The 25,751-nt window shown below is 43.3% G+C and overlaps 1 protein-coding gene across 1 annotated transcript in view; it reads right to left on the bottom strand.

Moving 5' to 3' along the window:
- PLA2R1 (phospholipase A2 receptor 1) overlaps window positions 1–25,751 on the bottom strand; it is a 974,624-nt gene that overhangs the window by 368,831 nt on the left and 580,042 nt on the right. Inside the window, exon 11 of the mRNA XM_078681678.1 lies at window positions 15,390–15,559. Within this exon, the coding sequence (XP_078537804.1) occupies window positions 15,390–15,559 (170 nt within the window). The remainder of the gene's footprint in view (window positions 1–15,389; window positions 15,560–25,751) is intronic.

Here is a 25,751-nt window from a genome sequence, read left to right as displayed (position 1 = left end):
GTGTCCGAGCGTGGGCCCGAGGAGTCCGTGTCTGTAGCAAGGGGGACCGTTGCATAGTGATCCAGTGTGCCCTGACGTGGGGCCTTGGCGGCCGCTTCATTTTTGCCCATTCCGTACTCACAGGCAGCCGCAGTGTCAGCCTGGGCCCCGCAAGCTGCTTTCCTCCTCCTGTGTTCTGACCTCCAGGCCCATTCTCTGGTGTGATCTCCGCTCCACACGGCCCAGCGTGTCCCCGCAGATCCGGTTATGTGCATGCAGTGCGTGGTCCAGTCATCAGCCAAGACGTTCGCGGGCCCGCAGGGACCATAAGCACCCCCCCCTCTCGACCAAAATCCGGTCTAGGAATCCTCCGTATGCCTGGCGCTACAACTGCTCAACTATCCAGGCTGGGGGAGGGAGGGGAGAGGGGGAGGAAAGATGTCCAGGGCACCGGCTTGATTGCCCCAGTCTCCCGGCTGCTAGGCCGGACACCACTTGCTGGCCGTAGGCACCCACTCCTGCTGTGGCCTCCTGCTCCGTTGGTGTATGGCACTCCCCCCGGGCTGGGCGTCAACTGCCGGTACCTCCCGGGCCCCAAGATGTCCAGCCCGACGGTCTCCTCTGATGCGGGGATCCAGTCGCTAGGCCTCGCTGCGCCGCCCTGAATCCCGTCACCTACTCTCAGTCTGCAGCTGGTAGCGGGCGGTTGTGCTCCTCTCTCCTCGCGGGGCGCTGTTGAATGTTCCTGGCGCCCCGCGTCTCTATCAGACAGTCCGTCAGCCCAACTCAGCGCCGGCACCCCTCCGCTCTTCCAGACGGGCTCACCTCCTCAGGCCCTCGCCTTCGCGGCGGCACCCGTCCCCAAAGTGGCCGCACGGATCTCAGCCGCCTGAGCCCCGGTGCCACTACGCACCATCCCAATCGCCAGCAGGCAGTCCTGGAGCACCAGACCTCTCTCCCGCACCGCTGGCCTCCAGGTATGTTTCGCACAGCGCCACCTCAGTCTCTGTGGTTCGTCCGTCCGGGCGCCGCCATCTTAGGGCTTCCTCCGCATCTCTCCGGAAGGCCGTGGCTCGTAGTTGGAGTTCGATGCTTTATACGCTGCAATTCCCGAGTTCACCCCCGTCCAAGGCACGGCGGGACTCTCCCGGTTCTTGTGGCGGCAGTTAGGGGACCTCTGGACATCGGTTTGTACGTCCGATCTGGTTGGCTCGCCGGAGCTGCAAAGGCTCCCGACTTACTCAGCCATGTTGTTGGCCACGCCCCCCAGACCGTTCACTTTTACAGCTCTTTTTGGTATCATCCCCGATTCCTGCCTTTTGTTCATCCCACTGCTCATCCCAAGCTCCCTAAAGTGAATAAGAGAGTAACACATATTCAGGAAACCCTCAGAAGTGTTCGGAAGCATCTGGTCGAGTCCAAGGCCAGGTATAAAACATCTGTAGACAAACATCGAAGGCCAGGGCCTTTGTATCAAGTGGGGGACACAGTGTGGTTGTCCACCAAGAATATCCGATTTAAGAAACAAAGGGACACATGCATCAATATTGCTTTTTGCGATTCCTTAATTGCGAAAAACAAGGAATCGCAATTAAGGAATTGCAAACTGCAATGCATCAAGAAATCGCTAAAAAAAATGCGATTTCTTAAAATTCCCTAATTGCGATTCTCTAATTGAAAATTGCTATTAAGGAATACCTCCCCATTCATTCCTATGGGCCTAGAGGCCCATAGGAATGAATGGGAAGACATTCTGAATTTGCGATTCTCCATTAGAGAATCTCAAATTGAGAATGCAATTTCAAGGGTGCAGGGGTGTCCAAAGGACACCCTGTTGCACCCCTGAAATCTGCCTATAAGTACATCTTGCACACACACATGCCCCAAGGGCATGTGTGTGTGTAAAGTGGAACTTTGAAAAATGCACTTTAGTGCATTTTTCAAAGTTTTCGCAAATTACCATGAAGGTCAACTTCATGGTAATTTGCTCCCCTTATTAGCGAAATCGCTAATTTTTTAAGTTTGATGCATTGCATTTAAGGAATCTCAATTTGAGATTCCTTAAATGCATTTGGAAATTAAAAAATCGCAATTTTGCGATTTCTTAAATTGTGAAAAGTACAAAAATTATGATGCATCCCAAAAGTTGAAATTGCATTCGCAAACGGCCGAATTTTGCGATTCGCACCATTTGCGAATGCAATTTACAGTGATGAATGTGCCCCAAAGTCCGTTTAACCCTCGATACATCGGACCCTACAAGATAATCAAATGTATCAATCCTGTTACCTTAAAATTGGCGTTGCCTTCACATCTACGTATACACCCTGTCTTCCATGTATCTCTGTTGAAGTCCTCAGTCTATCCGGTGAAAAAACATCCTGTGCCAGTGGTGATTGATAATGAGGTTGAGTATGAGGTGAAACGAATCGTGGTTGCTAAGATGCGTAGAAACAAGCTTTGGTATCTCATAGCCTGGAAAGGATATGGGCCGGAAGAGAATTTGTGGGAGCCAGCTTCGGCGGTCCATGCCCCAAGACTAGTCGCTTCCTTTCATGAAAAGAATCCCGCTAAACCTGGTCCTATGCCGCGCCTTCTGTAAGAAGGGATGTACTGTTGAGACTTACCTAAGCGAGTCATGTCCATGAATCCTGAGCAAGTGGACGCTCTCTTGAAGGTGCCGAGTTTGACGTAAGGTTGGAAATAATAACGTCATCAAAGACTCAGTTCTTTGAAAACTCCATGAGTTCTTGGACAAATCAATATTCAAGCAAGGGGAAGACCCTGACGGCTGAAGGCGGGTTTTTCCGAAAAAACCTTTCTGGATTTTCGGAACTAGTGGAAGTAGCCATGCCGTATTTGGACTGCATAGGCTAAGTCTAAATATGGTTATGATTTCTATCCCTATATAAGGATAGGGTAATGTATACCTATATATGGGCATGAATAAGGAAAATTACACTAGGGATACAAGTGCTTCAAAATAATCCACACCTCGATATTATAAGATGGGTTCACAACCCTCTCATGACACCCTTCCCTTACCTTACAGCTAGAACCTTGAGCCTATAGAAGTAACCTAAGGGTAAAACCTGGTTAGGGCTGGGTGATTTATGCTGATTATGAAAAAAAATTCAATATAGAGCTAACAGGAGAGACTTAAAATTAACTAACACACAGTCCCTACTCACTTCCTTTGCCCCGGACGAACCCAGGGAGGCTTTCTGATCATTATAACCTTCCTTGAGAAATCAAGCGACCACCCTGTGCTTTTCTGTAGCCAATGGGTTACTTTATTTTTCCAATGCTTAAATTTTCATCTCTCTGAGAGTGTTTAAGGGCCGGCACATTTCAGTATTGTCAAAAAGGTGTCTTGTACCTCAGACATTACACTGAGAAAAGAGCATGGAAGGTGGCACAAGAGAGAATAATTGCTATCCTGAAAATGCAGAGAGAAGTCAGAAAGTTTTTGGAAATGTTAAGCTACTGTATACAGTGGATATCCAACTTTTCCCTAATTGCTAAGCCTTTTCCTGAGACTGACACACAAAGATGTGCCATATCGGCTTCCATGTTACAACAAATGCTTAAAAGTGTTCCTAGAGCTGAGAGAAAGTCTCTGTCCCAGGTGCTAGTAATGCCTGATTACAGTGAAATGCTTACAGTGTTTGGCATTGAGAGAGAGGACTGCACTCTCTCATTGCTTACCCAATGGCAAGGAGACTCTCAAAGACCTTTGGCTTACTTTTCAACCACTCATGACCCTGTAGCGACAAGGCTGTTCAACTGCCGTAAAAAGGTTTCAGCAGTAGGTGTCATTATTTAGAGAAGCATGAGTATAGTCATGGCCCACCGTCAGTGGAGATTGTGTTTACACACAGATAGATGGAGTACATTACAAATAGGAAGCTCACAAAGTATGAACATTTGATTTTGGCTGCTGAAAATGTTAATTTGAAGAGGTGTCAGACCCTAAAATCAGCTATCTGTCACTATTGCCTGAAAAATAAATTGATGTGGGAGAGGTTGAACATGACTGTCTTGATGTCACAGATTTGTGCACGAAGCCAAGACCTGATTTTAAAGATGTACCCTTGGATGAGTCTGACTATATAATGCTTGCTGACAGCTTAAGTTTGAGAGAAAATGCAGGGAATTTGAGATCAGCTTATGCTGTTTGCACCGTTCATGATGTGGTGGAGGCCTCCTGGCTGCGAGATGCCCCTCTGCTCAAATAGCAGAACTGATCACTCTCACCAGAGCTGTTACCTTTCAGACAAACTGAGAGTGACAATATTTACCAGCAGTCAGTATGGCTTTGGTGGGATCCATAACTTTGGACTGTTGCGGTCACAGAGGTGAATCATGACTTCATCCAGATCTCACATCCGGAAAGGAAATATGCAATGAGATTGTTACAGTTTCCTTGAGAAATTGCTTTGGTTAAATGTGTAGCCCACAGAAGTGGAAATGATTATGCAACCTCTGGAAATAGATACTCTGACAAAGTTGCTCAGTATTGTGCATCTGTGGCATGCACATTTAACGGAAAATATGCTAATGAATCTGACGAGGACACCAGTTTGCTATGCTGTTGTTTGTGGCAGATACTTAGGAAGAAGTTAAGAGATTGCAGGAGGTAGTGTCAGAAGCGGACCATCAAAGATTGATCAGAGCAGGATGTATCAAGAATACGAATGAGATTTCGGTCTTGCCTGATGGAAGACCTGTGTTGGCTGGCAGTTTATTGTGTCTGATGATCAGGCATTTTCATGGTACCGCACACATAGGGAGAGATGCCATTGTTGAATTGTTCAGACAGAGTTGGTTAAATACTCAACTTAGAGTCATGGCTGAGAAATTATGTCACAGATGTGTGACCTCTCAGCAAAATAATGTAGGGGGAAGGACACCGGTAACCATGAATCACATAGGAAGATCAGGCGACCCTTGAACAGAATGCAGTTAGACTTCACCTAGATGCCTGTCTTTAATGGGTAATTACATAACCTGGTAATAATGTGCATTTTCTCTCGATGGGTGGAAGCTTACACAACATGGAGAAATGAGGGTCTCACTGTAGCCAAATTGCTGTTGCAACAACTCATAATGCAGTTTGAATTTCCGGTTTCTCTGGGATCAGACTGACCAACTCATTTTAATAATGAGACCCTTATAATACTGTGTGTGGCACTACAAAGACTGCATTATATTTACAGACCAGAAGCTTCTGGAATTATTGAACACATTAATGAGACACGGAAGTCACATGTGGCCAAAGTATGTGCATCTACTTCTCTAAAATGGCCAGATGCTTTTCCCTTGGTGTTGATGAGTTTCCGAAGTACTCCTGACAGAAGAATAGGATTGTAGTCTTATTAAATACTCATAGGACATGCCATGAGACTGCTTACTCTACCTGCAAATACGCTTGTAAATATCACAGACAACATGATTCTCGACAACTGCAAAGGCTTGCCTGATGTAGTATATTTCGTTTCTAACCATGTTGGAGCTCTTACTGCCGTTATGCTGTTGTATATGAATTTAGGTCCCTAGTGTAATTTTCCAGATTCATGCCCATAGAGAGGTATAAATCAGCCTATCCTTGTATAGGCATAGAAATCATACCCATATTTAGACTTAGCCTATGCAGTCCAAATACGGCATGGCTACTTTCACTAGTTCCGAAAATCCACAACGATTTCTTGGAAAAACCCGCCTTCAGCAGTCAGGGACTTCCCCTTGCTTGAATATTGATTTATCCAAGAACTCATAGAGTTTTCAAAGAACTGAGTCTTTGCTGACGTTATTATGTCTAACCTCATGTCAAACTAGGCACCTTCAAGGTATAAATATGCTCACACTTGCCCAGGCAAAGGTACGGTGGTTTGGAGCAGTTCGACTATCTACTTGCCCGATGCCCTACTACAGCAAGTGCCGAAGGAAGCCGACCCTCCAGCAGATGCACTGAGAGAGACGCTGTCTTTTCTCTTGCCGAGAAATCCAGCTCCAGTGTTTCCAACCTACCCTTGTGGGTTGTTGGGAAATCGAGTCCTGAGAAAGAGATATCAGACCTCCTTCATTCTAAACCAAGGTACGGAGCTGATTAGACCCTTAGAGAATTCTTGGATTAGATTCTTGGCAAAAGAATACTGAAACTAAGCTACACCTCACCTACTTCTTCCCTTGTACTAGACCTAGGTTAGGTATACCGGGGTAGGCGTATTTTAGAAGCACCAGTTGAGTACTTTTAGTCTTTATTTATTAATGTATGTATTCTATGTATTTTATGGCTTAGACACCATATCATGCGTGCACAGTATTACTTTATAATACTCTTCGTACTGTACGCATTGTACTTTGCAACCAGTATTACGATTGTAGCGGTTCATTTCTTCTGCATGAGAAAGAAGACTGTTCAATAAATCCTTTTATTGAAAACGCCCGTCTCTCTATTTCTCTGCACCTCTGGTGAAATGAAGCATGCACGATTGACTGAGTGAAATAACTATCTATTGTTTCCGCGACTCTAGAGATACATTTCTTATTCTTGGGAAACAAAGTTGTCATGTTTATGCGGTTATCAGAAACTAATCCCTTCTTGTGTGTTTGAGAAAGTTTCTAGTGATCTCTGAGCTAGCTGGCACTCACAATTAAGTCTAGTATATTCGATAGAGACCTAGTAGCCCTCAGTCCTACGACAAATATATAGGATATATTATTCCAATGCGCAGAGCCTATTGGGAATATAGGAACTACACTACAATGCCTTAAGAATGATGTCATGACCTTAGTCCTGGTGACTGGGTTCTAGTGAAGAAGAACGTTCGGAAGTCGTGCCTGGGGCCATTGTGGAAAGCATCCTACCAGGTGATCCTCATCACCAACACTGCAGTTAAATATGCAGTGCTGCCTAACTGGATAAATGCCACCCATACACAGAGCATGAGGTGCCCGCTCGAAGAGATGGTGACACCTGAAACAGGTTCGCAATATCCTGTGCCTGAAAGTTCAGAGGGACCAGAGGGGCATGTTGTACACTAGAGTTCTCTAGCCATTCAAGTACCCAACATTTTGCAGAGTGGAGTGGAAGAGTCTCTGGAGTAGGAAGAGACAGGACCAGAGAGGGACGTGCTGTGGAGCAGACAGAGGTGGAATAAAGCGACCCGGGTGAAGGAACAAGTGAAAGGAATGGAAAGAGAAGAATGGCTAAAGAGCAAAAGGTGACTAAGATCTAGTGTATCAGTTGAATGCATACCACATACAACCACCAAGGAGACTGAATCAAGTGGTGTGAGTGAAACAGGAGATTAACAGACAGGTATTCTGCAACCAAGTGAACTTATTACACTGACAGTGTGTCTGCTCCAACAGCTTATGATCTGAATGAACTAAGAACAGAATCACTTGAACAACCAGGTCTTTGAGTCCCTTTCTGATCTCCTGAAGGGAGGGTGAAGAGGAGGGGGAGGATGTTTCAGGACTTCACGGTGAGGTAGGAGTAGGAGCATCCTCCACTGTTGCTTTGGCGGATGCAGTGGGTGTGAGCAAGGGAGGAGGAACACAGGTGTCTAGATGTTACTGGATCCTCAGGTTGTGGTTGATGTATGCTGGTCATTGGATGTGCAGGGCTTTGTAGGCATGGGCCAGCATCTTGAATTGACATCTCTTGTGGACAGGAAGCCAGTAGAGTTTATTGAGGTGTAGAGTGATGTGTGTTCATCTTGGGAGGTCGTGGATGATCCTGGCTACTCATTTCTGTATGGTCTGCAGTCGCTTCATGAGGTGTGTGGTAATTCCTGTGTAGAGTGTGCTGTCATAGTCCAAGCGGTTACTGATGAGGGCATGAGTGACGGTGCATCTGGTGCTGACAGGAAGCCATCTGAAGTTCTTTTGTGGTATGCGAAGAGTGAGGAAGCAGCCAGAGGAGACTGCTTTGATTTGGTTTTTCATGGTGAGTTTAATGTCCAGGATGATGCAGAGGTTCCGGGCGTGGGCTGTAGGAGTGGGTGAGGGTCCTAGTTCAGCAGGTCACCAGAAGTCATTCAACGGGTAGGGTCTGTTCCCGAACATCAGTACTTCTGTTTCATTTGTGTTGATTCAGTTGTTTTGCATTCAGTCAGAGATGTTAGTCATGCACAGGTGGAAGCTGACCCTTGTGGTGGATGGGTCTTCTGATAGAGAGGAATAGCTGGTTGTCATCTGCATAGGAGATGATGTTTAGACCATGGACTCTGATGATGTTGGCCAGGAGGGTCATATAGGTGTTGAACAGAGTAGGACTGAAGGATGAGTCTTGAGGGATGCCACAGATAATGTTCTTAGGTTCGGATTGAGAAGGTGTTAGGCAGATACTCTGGGTTCTTCCGCTGATGGAGGATGAGGTCCATTGAGGGCAACCTACTGAATGCCGATCTGATGAAGCCTCTTGATCAGGGTGCAGTGGGGCACTGTGTCGAAGGCTGCTGCGAGGTCGAGGAGGATCACAGTGGCCCATTCTCCCTGATGTAGGAAGGTTCTGATGTCGTCGGTGGATGAAATTGGGCCAGTTTCGGTGCTGTGGTTCATACGGAATCCAGTTTGGGATGAGTCCAGCAGATCATTGTTCTCCAGGTAATGCGTGAGTTGCCTTTTCAAGGACTATGGCAGGAAAGGGCAGCAGAAAGATGGGCCTGTAGTTTTGAACTCATTGATGTTGGCGTACGGTTTCTTGAAGAGGGGTTTGACTTCAACGTGTTTCCATTCTTCTAGGACGGTGGTCGAGGTGATGGATGCACTGAAGAGGAAGGTGGCTCATTGCTGATGGTTGTGTTTTCAAGGTTAAAGGTGTGGTGGAGACAGGGGTCCATGGCTGCTCCTGAATGGATGCAGTGCAGGATGGCTGTGGTGCTCTGTGTGGTGAGCTGGTCCCAAGCGGTGATCCAGTGGTCAGAGTTTGGGTCTGTGGGAGCGAGGAAGCTAAGGATGTTGGAGGCAGCGGGTTGAGGTTCAGAGTGTTTTTAGAAGGTAGAGATTTTGTCATGGAATAAATCAGCCAGGGTGCAGCAGAGTTCTTGGGATAAGGTGAGGATGTTTTCAGTTGCTGAGGGGGTTGGAGAACTCTTTGACAATGTTAAAGAGTTCTTTGCTGTGGTTGGAGCCGGACTCGATGTGGTCGGCTAGAGCGTTCTTCTTCATATCTCTCTTCCAGGAGTTGGTGGTAGTGGTTGAGTGATATCCTGAAGGAGATGCGGTCAGTGGACTCCTTGCTGGTGTACCATTTCATTTCTAGTTGCTTGAAGTTGCGTTGCAAGGCTCTCAGTTCTGAGGTGTACCAGCTGGCATTTTGGTGGGTCTCTTGAGTCTGGTGGGTTTGAAGGGGCAACTCTGCTGGCACATTCAGTGATCCAGGGGGTGAAGTTCTTGACCGTCTGTTCAAGCTTGGTAGTGGTGTCGGAGTGGGAAACATTGAAGGCATCACTCCACTGGCTTTTAGATACTTTGTTTTAGGTGCGGTAGGAGGATACTCAGGTCCAGCCCATTATATATGCCACAGCATCACAGCATACAATTTATATTTGAAAATGGTTGATTTTGAACTTGATTCATTTGATATTTGATTGATTTAATTCAACATATCCCTTTTTCTTCAAATAATGAACCTTATCTGAGCTGAGTAATTGAACAGCCTGTGACAACTGGTAAATGAACTTCACGATTATTGTTCAAGAAAAAAAAAAATAAAGAACTAAGGGCCAGATGTAGGAAAAGCCTATTTACCGATTCATAAATACCGAATTTTACCGATTCGGTATTTATGAATCGGTTAATAAGAAGGTATGAGATGTAGGAAGATTCGGTAATTGAATTACCGAATCTGTAAAAATCGGTATTTACCGAATCGGTAAATACCGATTCGGTATTGCCCATTAATTCCTATGGGCTTCAAGGCCCATAGGAATTAATGGGCAATACCGAATCGGTATTTACCGATTCGGTAAATACCGATTTTTGCAAGGGTGCAGGGGGTGTCACTTTGACACCCTCTGGCACCCCGAATACAGGCATGTGTGCCATGTGGCACAAAGACATGCCCTAAGGGCATGTCTGTCTGTCACCTGGCACAGGTGTGCATGCACACAAGTGCATGCACACCTGGATTCGGTATTTTACCACCCAATTGGATTGGGTGGTAAAATACCGAATCTGTAAGGCCATAGGGACTCTGAAGAGTCCCACCTACATCCCGAAGTTACCGAACCGGTAAAATTACCGATTCGGTATTTTACCGATTCGGTAAATTTACAGAATCGGTAAATGTAGCCCCCTACATACCAAAAACCCATTTACCGGTCGGTAACGGCCGAAATCGGCCGTTACCGGTCGGTAAATGGCTCCTACATCTGGCCCTAAGAAGATTCCGTAGGGCCAATGTTGCATTAGATGAGTAGGGTTGTCATTCTTATAAGGCAGAGTAAGGTTAGGGACGCCTCACAAAGACTGCTGCATAGAAATCTGAAGGAAATGATCACAGATTAACTACAGGTTTGCTCATTTTTTCACAAGAAGATCCAATTATAAGTCCGCTTGCTGCTGCAGTCTACTAACGTCTGGCAGCAGGCAAACATGTTTTTGATCACCAAGGCTTGTTGTGGATAGTGATTGCTGTGTAACATTAACAGTTATTATGTTAGCATTCCCACCCTTTTAGTTGGTATGAGTATTAAACCTGAGATAGGTACCCTTAGGTCTACTCCTGCACCTACTTCATCAAAACCTTCAGTAGATCAGATGAAACTTAAGGCTTCATTGATAGATGTTTCAAAAGGAGATTTCACATTGACCGTTTATTTTAGATTAGTACAAAATTACACACATGCCTTGAATGCTAAGGATTGCAATGTTTGCGCATATTTACCTGCTTCAGCTACTGAGGATGTAACCTACCATCATATTTCACTTTCATATGCAATCACATGTAGTATAATGTTTAGTTTATTTTCTAGACAGAAACACTTAAAGGATTGTTTTTCTAACTATGATTGTATCCTTTCAGAAGCTCCTCTTCATGAGAGAATGAACCCTCATCCACAGACTAAGGAAATGGAAACAGCTTGGTGTTTCTTTAGGTCCCCTACTAGAATAGACATTCTTAAGGCATATAAATAGAATTTGACATGCTCAATGAATCCATTAGAGAAGAAATGTAAAAAATCTTTAAAAGAAAGGAGAGCCTACAGGTTTCATAATGAAATAGAAAAGGAAGATGTTTTAAAGAATGGTTGAAAAAGGAGGAATATGAGTATAAAGGAAGATGGTGTATCCTAGATTGAAATTAGTTAGACGAAAGAAAGAAAAGCTATGCTTCTATCAGAGAAGGATTCACATAAGAACCAGACAAATGGGATTAAGTGGATGTGAACACACATTCAAGTTTTTGGAAGGCCTGTTCAAATATTAACTATAGAAAAACAGTTATCCCTGAAGTATATTTTGTGTGTGAACTTGATGTCTATTTTCAACTGTCAGTTGATAGGGAAGGTACTTCGTACTTAGCCTTAGTATTTTTTAAATTGATCATGTGAATAGTTTAGAAGCCTTAAAGGTGAATCTATCTCACAGACCTAGATGTAGTACTAGTGATGGGTCACAGTTAGTAGATGATTTGTTGGGCTGTTTTCATCACCTCAGTAGGAGTAGTCCTAAAAGATGAGAACAATAGAAAACTTTCTACGTTACATATGGTGTTTCATTAGCAGTAAATACAGAATTAGTAGCTATTAGATCTATGGTTTTGCAAGACCGACTAGCTTTAGACATATTGTTAGCAGAGAAAGGCAGAATCTATAAAATTGTGAAAGTACAACATTCTTGTCTTATAAACCTGATAAGAGTAAAGAGATAGAAGAATTTGTGAAGAACATTTCTGACCTGAGAGCTGAATTAGAGGATTTTGAAGCAGTTAGTGATTTAGAAACCTTAGACAAAGGAGTTTCTGCTATTGATAGTTGGCTTGGAAGCATTGGTAATGTACTTTCAGGTGCTATATTGAGACCTATTTTTATTAGTAGTATTTGTTTGATGTGCTTATTTCTTTTATATAAAGGATTTAGATGTTTGCAAACAAGAAAGAAAAGGGAAGAAAGGAAAAGGAAAAGGCAAAGGAAAGAGGAAATAGAAATGGAAGAAAGAAAGAGTAAGGCTACAAAGAAATGAAGGACTTACAAAACACATGGGTAAGATGGATGACTCAGCAGAGAGATGAAGTGTTCCTTGGAGATTTATTCACGCTTGATCTGATAGTTATTTTTGCCATCATGGTGGGAATTGGAAGTGCTAATTTAAACTTGCATAATTAGCATATTTATCAGCAAATTGTGATGTGATCTACATTACTAAATAACATGTGCATATTAGTCATATAATTTGTAGTAGGTGACCACACTTAGGGCCTGATTAAGAGTTTGGCAGTCCATCATACTGCTGAACCCATGGTAGAGTGCGGTGGCGGTCAGGGACCGTGACACTAATGGTCCGACCACCGTATTACAAGTATGGCTGTCGGTCTTATTTGGGACTGCCGCACTCGCCAGAGATCCGCGATTCCTATTGGTGGCATAGTGGCGTGAGGCCGCAATATGCTTAGCACGTATGCTGTGGCCCGCCAAGCATATTACAAGTTTCCTCACTGCCAACTGTCTCATGGCAGCATTCACGCCATGAAACTGCTGGTGGTGAGGAAACTAAGGGGGCTGTGCAGGGCGCCCCTTTGCCTCTCCTCATGGGGATGCATGCAGGGGGACACATAGTGTGCCCCCCTGTCTGCTTGCATGCCCAGTTCCTGCACGGCATGGATTGAACAGTCCATGCTGTGCAGGAACTTGCTTTGGCATTCCCATTGTTGTGCCTTTTTCAATGAAATACTTTGGCGAGCGGTCGGCTGTAGGGCTTGGCGGTGTAGCAGAGGGGCGGTGGCGTGCTGCTCAGCTAAACTCGTAATCAGGCCCTAATCTATTATGAGCAATCAACAGTTAACTTGTTGTAATGTATTATGCTAGCCTTAATGCTATTTTGTATGTCGCTTTTACCCGTTTTAGGCAAAGATCCCTGAATATTTTCTTTGTAGGTTGTTTTGCTTGTTATTTTTTTCTTCCCATTGCAGATGCTGTCTTTTTCCTGGTGCCTTCTAATAGTTAGTGAATAGTTGTTTTGTCATGTATTAGATAACTGATAGCAGGGTTTCCATCAGAAGGAGGAGAAGATGCCAGGAAGGGAGTCCTGTGGAAGAGCTGTTAGTACCTGACATTCTGACCAGTGTAACAATTTAAGGAGATAGCAATGCATGGACGATTGTAATAACATGAGAACAATGGAAGGTTACCTGCTCCAAGAGCCCAGAAACAGATGATTGGCTCTCAAGAGTGGGAACAAGCTGTAATGTTGCAAAGAACTGTATTATTGAATAATACATTTGTGTTCCTTATACTAGGTTTGCAGAGATGCTTGCTGACTTCAAGCTGAGTAGATCCTCCTTGCCTCCGCTAATCTCCGTTGCCTGACTGCAAAGGCTTCATGCCTTAGCATTTCTATTTCTCATCAGAAACCTTCATTTGGGTTTTCTAAGGCTGACATATTAACTTATTTGACAGAAACAGATGCCTTTCCAACCTATCTTGCCTTAAATTAGATTAGGGGTTTCCTTTATGGAACACACTTTCTGGATATTATGCATTGTTTATGTAATACTGGTTCTTGTTTTGTTCCTTCTCATGTTAAAATATTGCTTTTGACAATTTAAATTTGTACTACTAATGGTTATGATTTAATTATTTGATTATCAACTTTTTACCCGGAGTTTTATATAGCACAAACTTGACCCGAAGTTCTCAGAGCTCTGCGTTACAGACAGACACATTCATTTTTTTGGTACATTAAGTGTTTTGCCCAGAATCACAAGATGTCAAGTTTCCCTGCCGAAACTCAAACCCGGTTCCCTAACGTCGAGGTTGACCGCTCTAGCCGTAAGGCCACATCCTCTCCCCTCTTGGCGACTTTAGCTGACTAAATTGGTTGATAAAATCCTTTAAACTTACTTCCATTCTATTTGTCGCGTCCTGTAGAGCCCCATTGGTCTTCACTGTTCATGGCAATGTATGAATAATGATCACACCTAAATTTCTCTCCTCTTCGACTATAAAAGGTCCATACGACCAGAGGTGGGGTTTTTATAATGATTATACTAGACGTTTGAGGTTTAAGCACCCCCATCACATCAAGACCAAGAAGGAGGATCAGTCAATTAGCTATAAAGAGAACCAATGAAGCCCAGAGGTGGTAATGGTATCCATGACAAGTGTTGTGAATGCTGCTGGGAGGTTGAATATATTGCGAACTGAGGGTATGCACCACTCAGCGGTAATCAGGTAAATTAGTTTGGGCCCGTCACTGACACATGTAAGTGTTAGACATTGCGAAAACGGAAAGCTAAAGAGCAAGCAGAGCAATTATTTGTAGCTCTAGACATTTTTTTGACCCACCTCAATATACACACTTCAGCCAATTCAACATTATTGCAAAGAGTCTGAAATCAAAGTCAGGGGCAAACAGATGTTTTCTTAGCTAAGGTGATCGACCATGGTTCCAGCTTAGAACTTTTCTTAAGAACTGTAAGCAAAGCTCAACATGTCAGTTTCTTCATACTTTGAGCCTGCGGATGCAGGTGTGCCGGATTGTTTGCTTTCAAGGAATAACACAACATATCCAAAAAGCGTAATCATGTCGTGATCAGGCCTCAACAGTGAATTGCAAGGCAAGGGAGGCATTATAGTATGGGAAATAATGCTCAGATCGTTTTGTGAAATAAATATTATTTCCTACATACCACTTACAAAACCATTGTCCAATTGCAGTTAATAAAAGAATATTTACACCCTGTATGGTGATATATTTTCCAAAACATTTATGGCATATGATATTCTTCTCCACGATCATCCGACATAAAACCCCCCGTAGACACAAGATTACCAGAACAGAGATTAACACTTCTGCCCAGTACTGTACAATTTCAAGTTTGTATAGCCAGAATGTAGAATAACCCAGAATTACAAGGTCTTTTCCTATATGTTTAGTGCCAACTCTGACAGCTTTTCCACCCACAGATCTCTCATGTTCTTAGCCAGGACAATCTGTGCTTGGAAACACAGGGGGAGACACAAGGTGCATGACTGCACCCAATGAACTCAGAATCGGGCAGGCACTGTAGCCCCTGTAGATGTGACTCTGCTCGAATTTAAATTGGCTCCTTGTTACTTAACGGTCTGTATTCATATTCCAAACTGCATGTGCATGATTACTAATAAACACATGACTTTTTCCAAAACCAGCAACAAGCAAAACAACAGAACTGGAACGCTTCATTATTTACTCACTTGGCTGATATTTGTTCCAGTTTGTATATCTTACAGCTGTAGGACTCCCTTTATTTGTTTTCCATCTGTATTCTCCTGTGCTATTTTCGTCTTGAAGAGCTATCCAAATATAACTATCTTCAGATGTCACCAAATTATAAATCATGCTCTTAACAAAAGCTTGCTCAAATCTAGAATAAAGAAGAAACGAAAAGATAGTGAGGCGGATATCTGTGACGTATAAAGGTAGAGTCACTACAATACAACAAACATTACATTTTGATTTGTTCTGAATCCTTTTTCTTCCTGACATTTTCGAATAACCTCAGGACCCTGCCCACATAAAGGGTTCTTCTCTAGTCCAGTGATTGGGTTTGTGCTGAGGATTAAACCGTGAAGGGACTCGTAAAGAATATGGAGCTAGATCTGATAAAATGTGTATTTCTAAAATATGTATTGTTATCATTGCTGTGTTTCATTTCTATTGTTCTAGTTTTTAGTAAATGTAAATATAAATGACATGACTTTAGCTTGCCCACAAGAAACATCTTGCTGGATAATTCACATATGTATTCACTACTGGTTGAAATCAGTCATATCAAATGTAATCCTATAATGTGCATTCTCTATGTAATTTCACTTGGAAGTTCTATTGACAACGTGTACCTAATAGCACACAGAATGCAATGCATTAATCTATAACTCATTCAGTTTATGTAATTTTATGAGTTGAGAAGTTGTTAAATAATTAGTAGGACAGGTTATATAAATGGTGACAAGATCAATATAGTTGCAAAAATATAGTTTGACAAAAATATAGTGAATAAAATATAGAGATTTCAAGAATAGCATAGTACAGAATATCACAGGCAATAATATTGTTATAGTGTTTACATTTTTCTTAAATAAATTTTTATATAATATCATTTTTTAATTATTTTGCTATGTTTGTATTACATGTCGTATTATTACAATGTTCATCATGTGAAATTATTTATGGTATAGATTATTTTATTTTTACTGTAGTAATATATTTAATTTTCTATTGTATTTGAATGTATTTATTCATTGGCAGGTGACTGGGTTTGTAGGGTGTAGGGTGGGAAGTCGTTTTCAATATATATTCTATAATTGTTTCTATGAATAGTTTAATTTATACCTTTTAATAAGTTATTTTGATTTTTAACTATGCAAATAATTTTATTTATAAATTATCTACTGGAGATTTTTTTCAAAATAGGCAAATTATTGTTTTAACTGTTAACTGTAAATGGGTTAATTAGAATCTTGGCTATGTAAACTATTGTTTGAAATAATGTTTATATTAATTATTTGTACAATTTTTTCGTATATTTATATAATTAATAATTTCAAAATATATATATTCTTTTATTCGAGTACTGTAACTTTTTTCTTATATTATGATTGTTTTTGTGGATGTTGTTTTTTTTAGTAGCAGGATGGGAAGTGTTTTATCTATAATATAATTTAATGTTTGTCATTGGTAAATGCTTTTGAATATTGTTTTATTTATATTCTTACATTTTAACTTTTATATAAATAACAATGCTAAAAGTATATATTTTTTCAAAATAGGTGTGGAAATATATTTTATGTTTATTTCTTATCATTGCTTATATTTGTTTTAAATTTAAGAGTGGGAATGCAAAATCAAAGTCTAAACCTTTCCCTACTGTTGCTTACGTTGCAGCGCAAATAGTAAATCTGACCTCTCCGAAGTCCAACACATTCCCTTATGTTGCTTAAGTTAGAATGAGAATAGTATGACCCCCTCCTATGTTCAACACATTCCCTACTGTTGTTCAGTTTTGGATTGGGAATATTGAATTTTCCCCTACAAAGTACAACACTTTCCCTATTGTGCTCAGGTTGGAGTGAGAATAGTGAATCAGACAGCGGTGGCTCCTCTGCAATGGCGGAGAAGCATTGAATGCCTGAGAATGAAAAAGAAATAAATAATAAAACAATTTTATTATCATTTTATTTATCACCGGTAGCCGACACTGCAGAGTCAAGGGCGGGGCCTGACAATCCTCTCGATGCTAGCCAGTGACTGGGAAAAGGAGTGGAGGGCACTTGTAAGTGCGCATGTCAGTTTGGCCGAGCGTCTTAGGCCAGCCAAACAGACACGCACACTTAGAAGTTCTCCACCCAGCTCTTTTGTATAGCAGGATGGAGAAATGATGCAGTCTCCCATTCCCTTCATGAGCACCTAACTAGCCGCTCAGACCAATTCAGGCGATGCTCTCACAGCATGAGAGCAGAGTCTGGATTGGGTAGGGAGTCTGGGAGCCTGTGCTGGCCCAAGGTCTTTTGGAAGAAAGAAGCACTGATGCATCCGGCAGACAGAGTGGCAGTGAGAGAAGCAGGTAAGTGAATTTTTGTTTTATTATTTGGCAATTTGCTATTTTATTTGGGCAGCAGCCCTTGCAATCATTGACAATAAGGAAGGAAGAGCTGCAAGTCACATGAGGTCCTGCTGAACACTGCTCTACAAACACCCTTGCCTTCAGAAACACTAGAAAGCGACCCTTTACATGTTTAAATCACTGGGAACCAGTGTGAATTTTAAGCTGAATCCCTTTAAATGAAAGATGCTGTTCATTGGCTCTCAAAATTTCTGCTAGTTCTCATTTCTCATAGCTGTAGTTCCATACAGATGGCCGATTTCCACTACTACAGGCTACACATTCAGTGAAGAGCAGTCAGGTCAGCAATGTTCACAGTACACGGTCTGTGCTTGTTCCGGCTTAAAGTGTAATCACTAGCTAAATTTAATTTGCTTAAATAAGCGATCGACCAAAAAACAGGTAAGTTTACATGCACATAAACTGACATGTAAATACTGTGCTTGATTGATATACAAACTTGTCTTTGCTCAGGGGCATAGTTTTCAATTGTTCCACAGGTGCAGCGGCAACACAGCTCAGACATTTTAGGGGCCGAAGAGAGCCTAATAAGAAATGGTTTATTCACTCCCAAACCTGGGAGGAGCTGGCCATTTTCCTTGCTTGCATTAGGGACCATGGCATCCTTGCTACGCTATAGCCTTTGCACAAATCAAACCTTCACTGCCTTTTCTACATGTCTTTATAAGATTTGCTGCTCATGAAACCTGTCCGTTACCAAATATTCTGCTGTTATTTATTATTTTTCACTTGCAGAGTATGAAGCACAAATAACAAATCATGCTTGCATCTGTGTGAAGAATGGAACTCAGTTGAAGCAAATGCATGTATTGCTGCCGGTGCAATATGTAATAAACAGCAAATACAAAGCTTTCATCATTAACTGACTGCACTCGCTTACACAAAATATACCAACAAAGGTATCTCCTATCAAAAAATAGGAGATCTTCTACATACATCATCACTTGTGGACTCCCACAAATCTGGAAGAGTTGTGAAAGTTCTTGGGTTTAACTTTTTTGATGAGCTTGATAAGGAAGCCATCAATGTCTTCACATTGGTCTACTAGTCCCTTGTTGGCAACTGCTATATTTCCATCAATCATGAGTCATGATCAGTATTTACCTCTGCTTCGGATGCTGCATTTTGCCAATAATGGTTTAGAGTTGCCACCCTGATTGTGACCATCTTTTTAAGAATCCGCCTGCCACTGATCACTTTGTAGATCGATTTTCTGGGATCTATGCTCCAGGGAAAGAAATAGCTGTGGATGAGTCTTTTGGTCTTGTTCAAGGAATGCTTGATTTTTAGGCAGTACATCCCTAGCAAGAGGGCACGTTATGGAATTAAGATGTACATGCTGTGTGACAGTAGGACTAGATATGTCTCTAATTTCAGGGGATACACCAGTAGGGATTCCAGGATTGACCCCTCATTGTCTGACCACTTTCAGAGTGAGAGTGCAATAGTGTGGGAACTTTGTAGAGGAGTTTTTAACAAAGGTCACAATTTATATGTAGATAACTTCGATACTGGTGTGCAGTTGTTCAGGGAATTGGCCAAAGTGGACACTGTTGCTTGCGGCACAATCCACTCTAACTGTAAAGGTTTCCCAAAAGAACTTGTTTGACAAAAGCGTGAGTGGGGACAGTGCAGTGCATTAAATAGTGAGGAACTTCTAGCTGTGAAGTTTGCAGACAGGAGAGATGTCTACATGCTGACTACCATCCATGGCTACCGGGACCAAAAACACAGGTGTGACCCCCTTGCAAAACCAGGTTGGCCTTTGATAGATAATTTTGATGTCCCCACAATATGTTTTGGGCCCTTCCCTGCTGTGGGCACTAGGCCTACCCACACAAGTGAGGTACCATTTTCATCGGGAGACTTTGGGGCATACTGGGTGGGTAGAATGTTGTGGATCCATGCAGATTCCAGAACTTTCCATCACAGTAATGTGAGGATAATTGTGTTTTTCTTTACCAAGAGTGAGGTTTGCAAAGGATTCTCGATAACAGAACCTGGTGCGAGTCACACAAGCCACACCATCCTGGATTGCCCTGGGTATCTACTTTTCACAAATATATAGGTTTGCTAGGTTTCCTTAGGTGCCAGCTGAGCTAGGGTTCAAAATCCACAGCTAGACATATTGCAAAAAAAGGGTCAGTTTTCACAGGGAAAATGTGATGTGCCCACGTTGCGTTTTGGGCCATTTCCTTTAACGGGCACTTGGCCTACCCACACAAGTGAGGTACCATTTTTATCAAGTGACTTAAGGGAACACAGAATAATAGAACACGTGTTATTACTGGTTGTCTTTCTATGCATTTCTGCCTTCCAAATGTAAGACAGTGTGTAAAAAATGAAGACATTTTGATGAATGCCTCCTAATTCACATGCTAGTATGGCTACCCACCAATTTTGAGATGTGCAAATAACCACTACTTCTAAACTCTATATCTTGTTCCCATTTCGTAAATACATAGGTTTCCTTTATACCTTTTTTTCATTCTTTATGTTTTACCAAATGAATTGTTGTATACCCGGTACACAGTGAAAAACCATTGCAAGGTGCAGCTCAGTTATTGGCACTGGATACCTCGGGCTCTTGGTGAAACTACTAGCCCGATATATCGCCACAACCAGGAGAGTCCTGTGGATGTAACGGTATATTACTTAAAAAAATATAGGATAGTTAGAAGAAGTTACAGGTGAAAATGTAGGCACAAATGGCTGTTTATTTAACTCAATTTCAATATTTTTTAATTTCATCTGTTATTTTCTTTAGGAAAACCTTGAAGGAGCTACACAAATGACCCCTTTCTGAATTCAGAATCGTTTCTTCTTTTCTGAAATGTATAGCTTTCTAGGATCCATCATTTGTTTCATATCCATTTCTGCCACTTACTGAAAGGAGGTTGAAGCACAAAAAATAGCAAAAATAGGTTATTCAAAGTCTGGTATCATCAAGTCTGACATCAAGGAGGGATGCAAGGGCCCGCAATGAGGATGTGTTGGACAGTGGTGTTTCCGATGGGGCTGTTGTGGTGATGCGGATCTTTGCAAAGCGTTCAATCCACGGAGCAGTGGTGATGCCTCGGTTCTCCTAGGATTTGTGATGCATAGCAAAAGAGATATGTTGGTTCGGCTGGATCCTCAGAGGTTTTCAGAGCAACTTAAGCCTACTTCCAAGGGTCCAAGACCAGGGGTGGAACCACTTGGCAGGGTAGACTCACAGATGGCAGAGTCAAAGGTGCAGATGCAAGGTTGTTGGAAGCCTGTTGTGTCCCTGATGGTTCAGATCAGTAGGCCAGCCAACTAGCCCTTCAAGTCACTTTGGGTTCTGGACTCAAAAGATGCAGGTCCAGTCCTTCTCACCCAGGCAAGAGGGCAGCCGGCAGCAGATCAGCACACCAGGGCAGCAGTCCCTCAGAGCAGCAGTCCAGCAGATTCACAGTCATTTCAGCAGCACAGCGGTTCTTCTTCCTGGCAAAGTATTACCAGGTCCAGAAGTGTACTGAAGTTGTGGTATCTGAGGTCCAGTATTTATACCCAGTTGTGCCTTTGAGGTGGGGAGAAGCTTCTAGAGGATGCCTTCAAATTGATGCACAGGTGCCCTGCCTTCCTGGTCCTGACTAACTACAGGGGATTTGCAACCCTTTGAGTTGAGACAGGACACATCCGATTCAAGTGTAAGTGGGGCTGGGTCCAGCTTCCCCCTCCCATCCTGCCAGTGATGGGCCATCCAGTCACACCTAAACTCACCTTTGTGTGTGGCTGTCTTGGAGGAATACACAAATCCCAACTGTCAACTGCACCCGGTAATGTGACCAAATGATAGGCTGCAGGCACCACATGTCTAGAGCAAGAAAATGCCTACTTTCTAAAAGTAGAAAGGGAGAAATCCCAGAATTCTATCTGGGAGTGCCCAGTGCACTACCAGGGTGTCACTTAAAACAAGTGTACAGAAATATAAACACATCAAAGTGAAACAATTTGATAACTATTTAACAAATTCTTTAATAGTTCACAATAAATTTCATGAAAATGAAACAAAGAGAAGATAATTTTCCAGTCTTCAAAACATTGATAGCAGAAATCGTTTTATTCTTGAAAAAACTGATGTAGCAGTTCCCAAAATCAGAGTGGTGTGCTTAACGTCAGCATGAAATAATTGATTGATTAAAAATCCCAATGCATTTCAGGATAACACAACAAAGCCCTTCGTCAGTGAAATCTGTAAACATTAATACAATTCGTGATAAACCAGCAAATATAATACAGTTAGGCGAATTCAAAGAGGAAAATAGGGGAAGTGCAACGTAAGCAGTAGTCATAGTATAGCTGGAACAGAGATAAACCTAGGGGAACTAACATGTGCACAATTGAAAAACATGATTGCATGTGCAGAAGATCACCAGACAACCAACACCAATCTGTGTACACACAACCAATAAGCGTGTGTAAAAACTCAATACCATACCACAACTCCTGGAGGAGTATCATCGAAACGTGAAGAAAACGACCGGATGTAAGAAAGATGTGAACTGTAAATAAATAGCATACAGTGATAAGCATGTTTAGCAAAAAAACCTATAAAAAACTAACCGTGTGCAGTGCAACAAACGCTTACCCGAGTCTGGGGCAGTCTCGTAAATGTACCGCGTATGTCTTGAAAGACGAGAGTTTTACAAGAACACCGAGGCACCGAAGTGCGATGGCTCAAGTTCCGATTAGTATTCTGCAAAAATTGCTAGAGTAAGTGTAATGCTTTAAAAGCAGCGGACTGCTAAAAATAAATAAAGTGACACTACGATGGTGGAAAACTCACCGTGTTAATCGAAGATGCCGAAGGTGCAGCGCCGGTTACAGCAAACGCTCTGTAGCGCGTAACCTCAATAAAACGTGTGACGAATAGGTGTGATAAAAGTGAAAAAAGGACTGTGCTCAAAACAAAATGAATGTTAGCAGCACTACATGCCAAGAACAGATGCATACTGGTAAGTAGCATATTCAGTTCGAGGCATGTGGGCTGCTAAATTCATATCTATTGCATAGAATACATAGCAGTCCCTCCATTAACGGCGGTTGCCCGTGCCAGCTGCAGAAGTCTGAAAAAGAGTTTTGAGAACAGCCTGTCCTACAGCGGCCTGCTGTTTGGAGTGCACATCTACACAGTAATGTTTGGTAAACGTGTGTGGTGTAGACCAAGTGGCTGCTCTACAAATGTCTTCCAAAGGAATGTTTCCCAGGAAAGCCATGGAGGCTCCCAACTTGCGTGTGGACTGTGCTCTTGGGGGGATCGTCAAAGTACGTTTAGCTTTTTGATAACAAATCTGAATACATTTAACGATCCACCTGGCTATCTCTGCTTTGGAAATAGGGTTGCCTCTGTGCTGGGCTGAGAAGGCAACAAAAAGTTGCTGTGTCTTTCTAAAGGGTTGTGTTCTGTCAATGTAGTACATTAATGCTCTTTTTACGTCCAGTGTATGGAGCATTCTCTCCGCTACTGTCTGTGGGTTTTGAAAGAATGCGGGCAGTTCAATAGTCTGATTGACATGAAACTGTGACACCACCTTCGGAAGGAACTTGGGGTTAGTGCGGAGCACTACCCTGTTTGAATGAATTTGTATAAATGGCTCTTGTATTGTGAGCGCCTGCAGCTCACTAACACGCCTGAGAGATGTAATAGCAATGAGAAAAGCCACTTTCCATGTTAAGAATTGAATCTCACAGGAATGTAGAGGCTCAAAGGGTGGGCCCATCAGCCTAGTGAGAACCACATTGAGATTCCACACAGGAGCTGGTGGTTTTCTGGGAGGAATGACTCGTTTCAGTCCCTCTAGGAAGGCTTTAATGGCAGGCACCCTGAAAACAGAGAGATGCTGCCTGTTTTGGAGATAAGCCGCTATGGCGGATAAGTGTATCTGAATGGAAGCGTAAGCTAGATTGCATTTGTAAAGATGTAACAAATAGCAGATGATGTTAGGAATTGATGCATCGAGCGGGTTAATGCGATGTTCTGTACAGTAAATGACAAAACGCTTCTATTTTGCAGCATAGCAAGCTCTGGTAGTGGGCTTCCTTGCTTCCCTGATAATGTCCATGCATTCAGGAGGCAGGTTGAGGTAGCCAAACTCTAAGACCTCAGGAGCCAGATCGCCAGATTGAGCTGTTGCGGATCTGGATGCTGAATGTCGCCATGGTTCTGCGTCAAGAGCCTGGGTGTGAGATGCAACCTTTGATGCGGTACCACGGAAAGTTCTAGAAACGTGGTGTACCATGGTTGGCGTGCCCACGTTGGAGCAACCAGGATGAGCGTCATCGAGTGTTGCTTTAGCTTTCTTGCCACCAGCGGAATGAGAGGCGCTGGGGGAAAAGCGTACGCAAATCTGCCTGACCAGTTCATCCATATCGCATTGCCTTGCGATTGTGGGTGAGGGAACCTGGCGGCAAAGCTTTGGCATTTTGCGTTTTCTCTTGTGGCAAACAGGTCTATCTCTGGATGACCCCACTGCTGGAAGTACGGGCGGAGTACTGATGGATGTATCTCCCACTCGTGCATTTGATGGCTGTACCTGCTGAGCAGATCCGCCATCTGGTTGTCCTTGCCCGGGAGGTTTTCCGCCATGAGGAAGATGTTCCTCTGAATGGCCCACTTCCACATGCTCTGAGCCAGATGAGACAGCTGTGGAGAGTGCGTACCCCCCTGCTTCTGGATGTAGTACATGGCTGTCATGTTGTCCGTCCGGATCAACACGACCTTGTTGCACAGATGTACTTTGAAGGATTTGAGCGCCATGAAGGTTGCCATCAGTTCCAGGTAGTTGATGTGCATCTTCTGTTGCTGCGTCGACCACAGTCTCTGCACCGTGTAGTGGAGCACATGAGCTCCCCATCCCTGGAGAGAGGCGTCCGTCGTCATGATGACTTGCGGCACAGGCTCTTGGAACGGTCGGCCCTTGCAAAGGTTGTGTGGAGTCCACCAATGCAGAGAGTTGTATGCCCGACCGGTCACCAACACTAGGTCTGTCAGTTGTCCTTGAGCCTGTGTCCACTGATTCGCCAAGCATTCTTGGAGCGGACGCATATGCAACCTTGCGTGCGGGACTATGAAGATGCAGGAGGCCATCATGCCTATCAACTGCATGAACACTCTCGCAGGTAGTGAGTGTTGCGGTCTGAACCTCTGGATGAGCGACTGAATGTTGTCGATCCTCACCGGGTTTGGCTGAGCCATAGCAGTCAGGGTATTTATTGTCGCGCCCAGATACTGCCGCACATGGGCCGGCTGAAGGTGCGACTTTGGGTAGTTCAGTGAGAACCCCAGACTGTAAGGGAGGTGAATGGTGTGGGACATGTCTGCGGCGCACTGCTGTTCCGACTTTGCTTGAACGAGCCAGTCGTCTAGGTAAGGGTAGACATGTATGTTCTGTCTCCTGAGGTGCGCCGCAACTGTCGCCAGACACTTTGTGAACACTCTGGGGGCAGTGGTCACTCCGAAGGGTAGAACCTTGAACTGGTAATGCCTGTTGTGTATGGTGAACCTGAGGTACTTTCTGTGGGATGGGTGGAGTGGTATGTGAAAATAAGCATCCTTGAGGTCCAAGGTTGCTAGAAAGTCCCCTTGGTTTAACAATGGAAGAATCTGCTGCAGGGTCAGCATATGAAAATGTTCCGAGAGGATGTACAGGTTGAGGGGGCGTAGATCCAGAATGGGTCTGAGTGAACCGTCCTTTTTTGGGATGAGGAAGTAGAGGGAATAAACCCCTGTTCCCTCCTCTTCCACTGGTACGAGCTCTATTGCGCCTTTTTGCAGCATCACAAGAACCTCTTGCTGCAATAAGTGCAAGTGCTCTGCTGACATAGGACGTTGTCTTGGGGGTATATTGGGTGGAGTGGACGTTAACTCTAGACAATAACCAAACTGGATAAGTTTCCTTACCCACCTGTC

Source organism: Lissotriton helveticus, chromosome 3_1 (genome assembly GCF_964261635.1).
Source record: "Lissotriton helveticus chromosome 3_1, aLisHel1.1, whole genome shotgun sequence".
NCBI classification, from domain to species: domain Eukaryota; kingdom Metazoa; phylum Chordata; class Amphibia; order Caudata; family Salamandridae; genus Lissotriton; species Lissotriton helveticus.
This window is presented reverse-complemented; position numbering and strand designations above follow the sequence as displayed.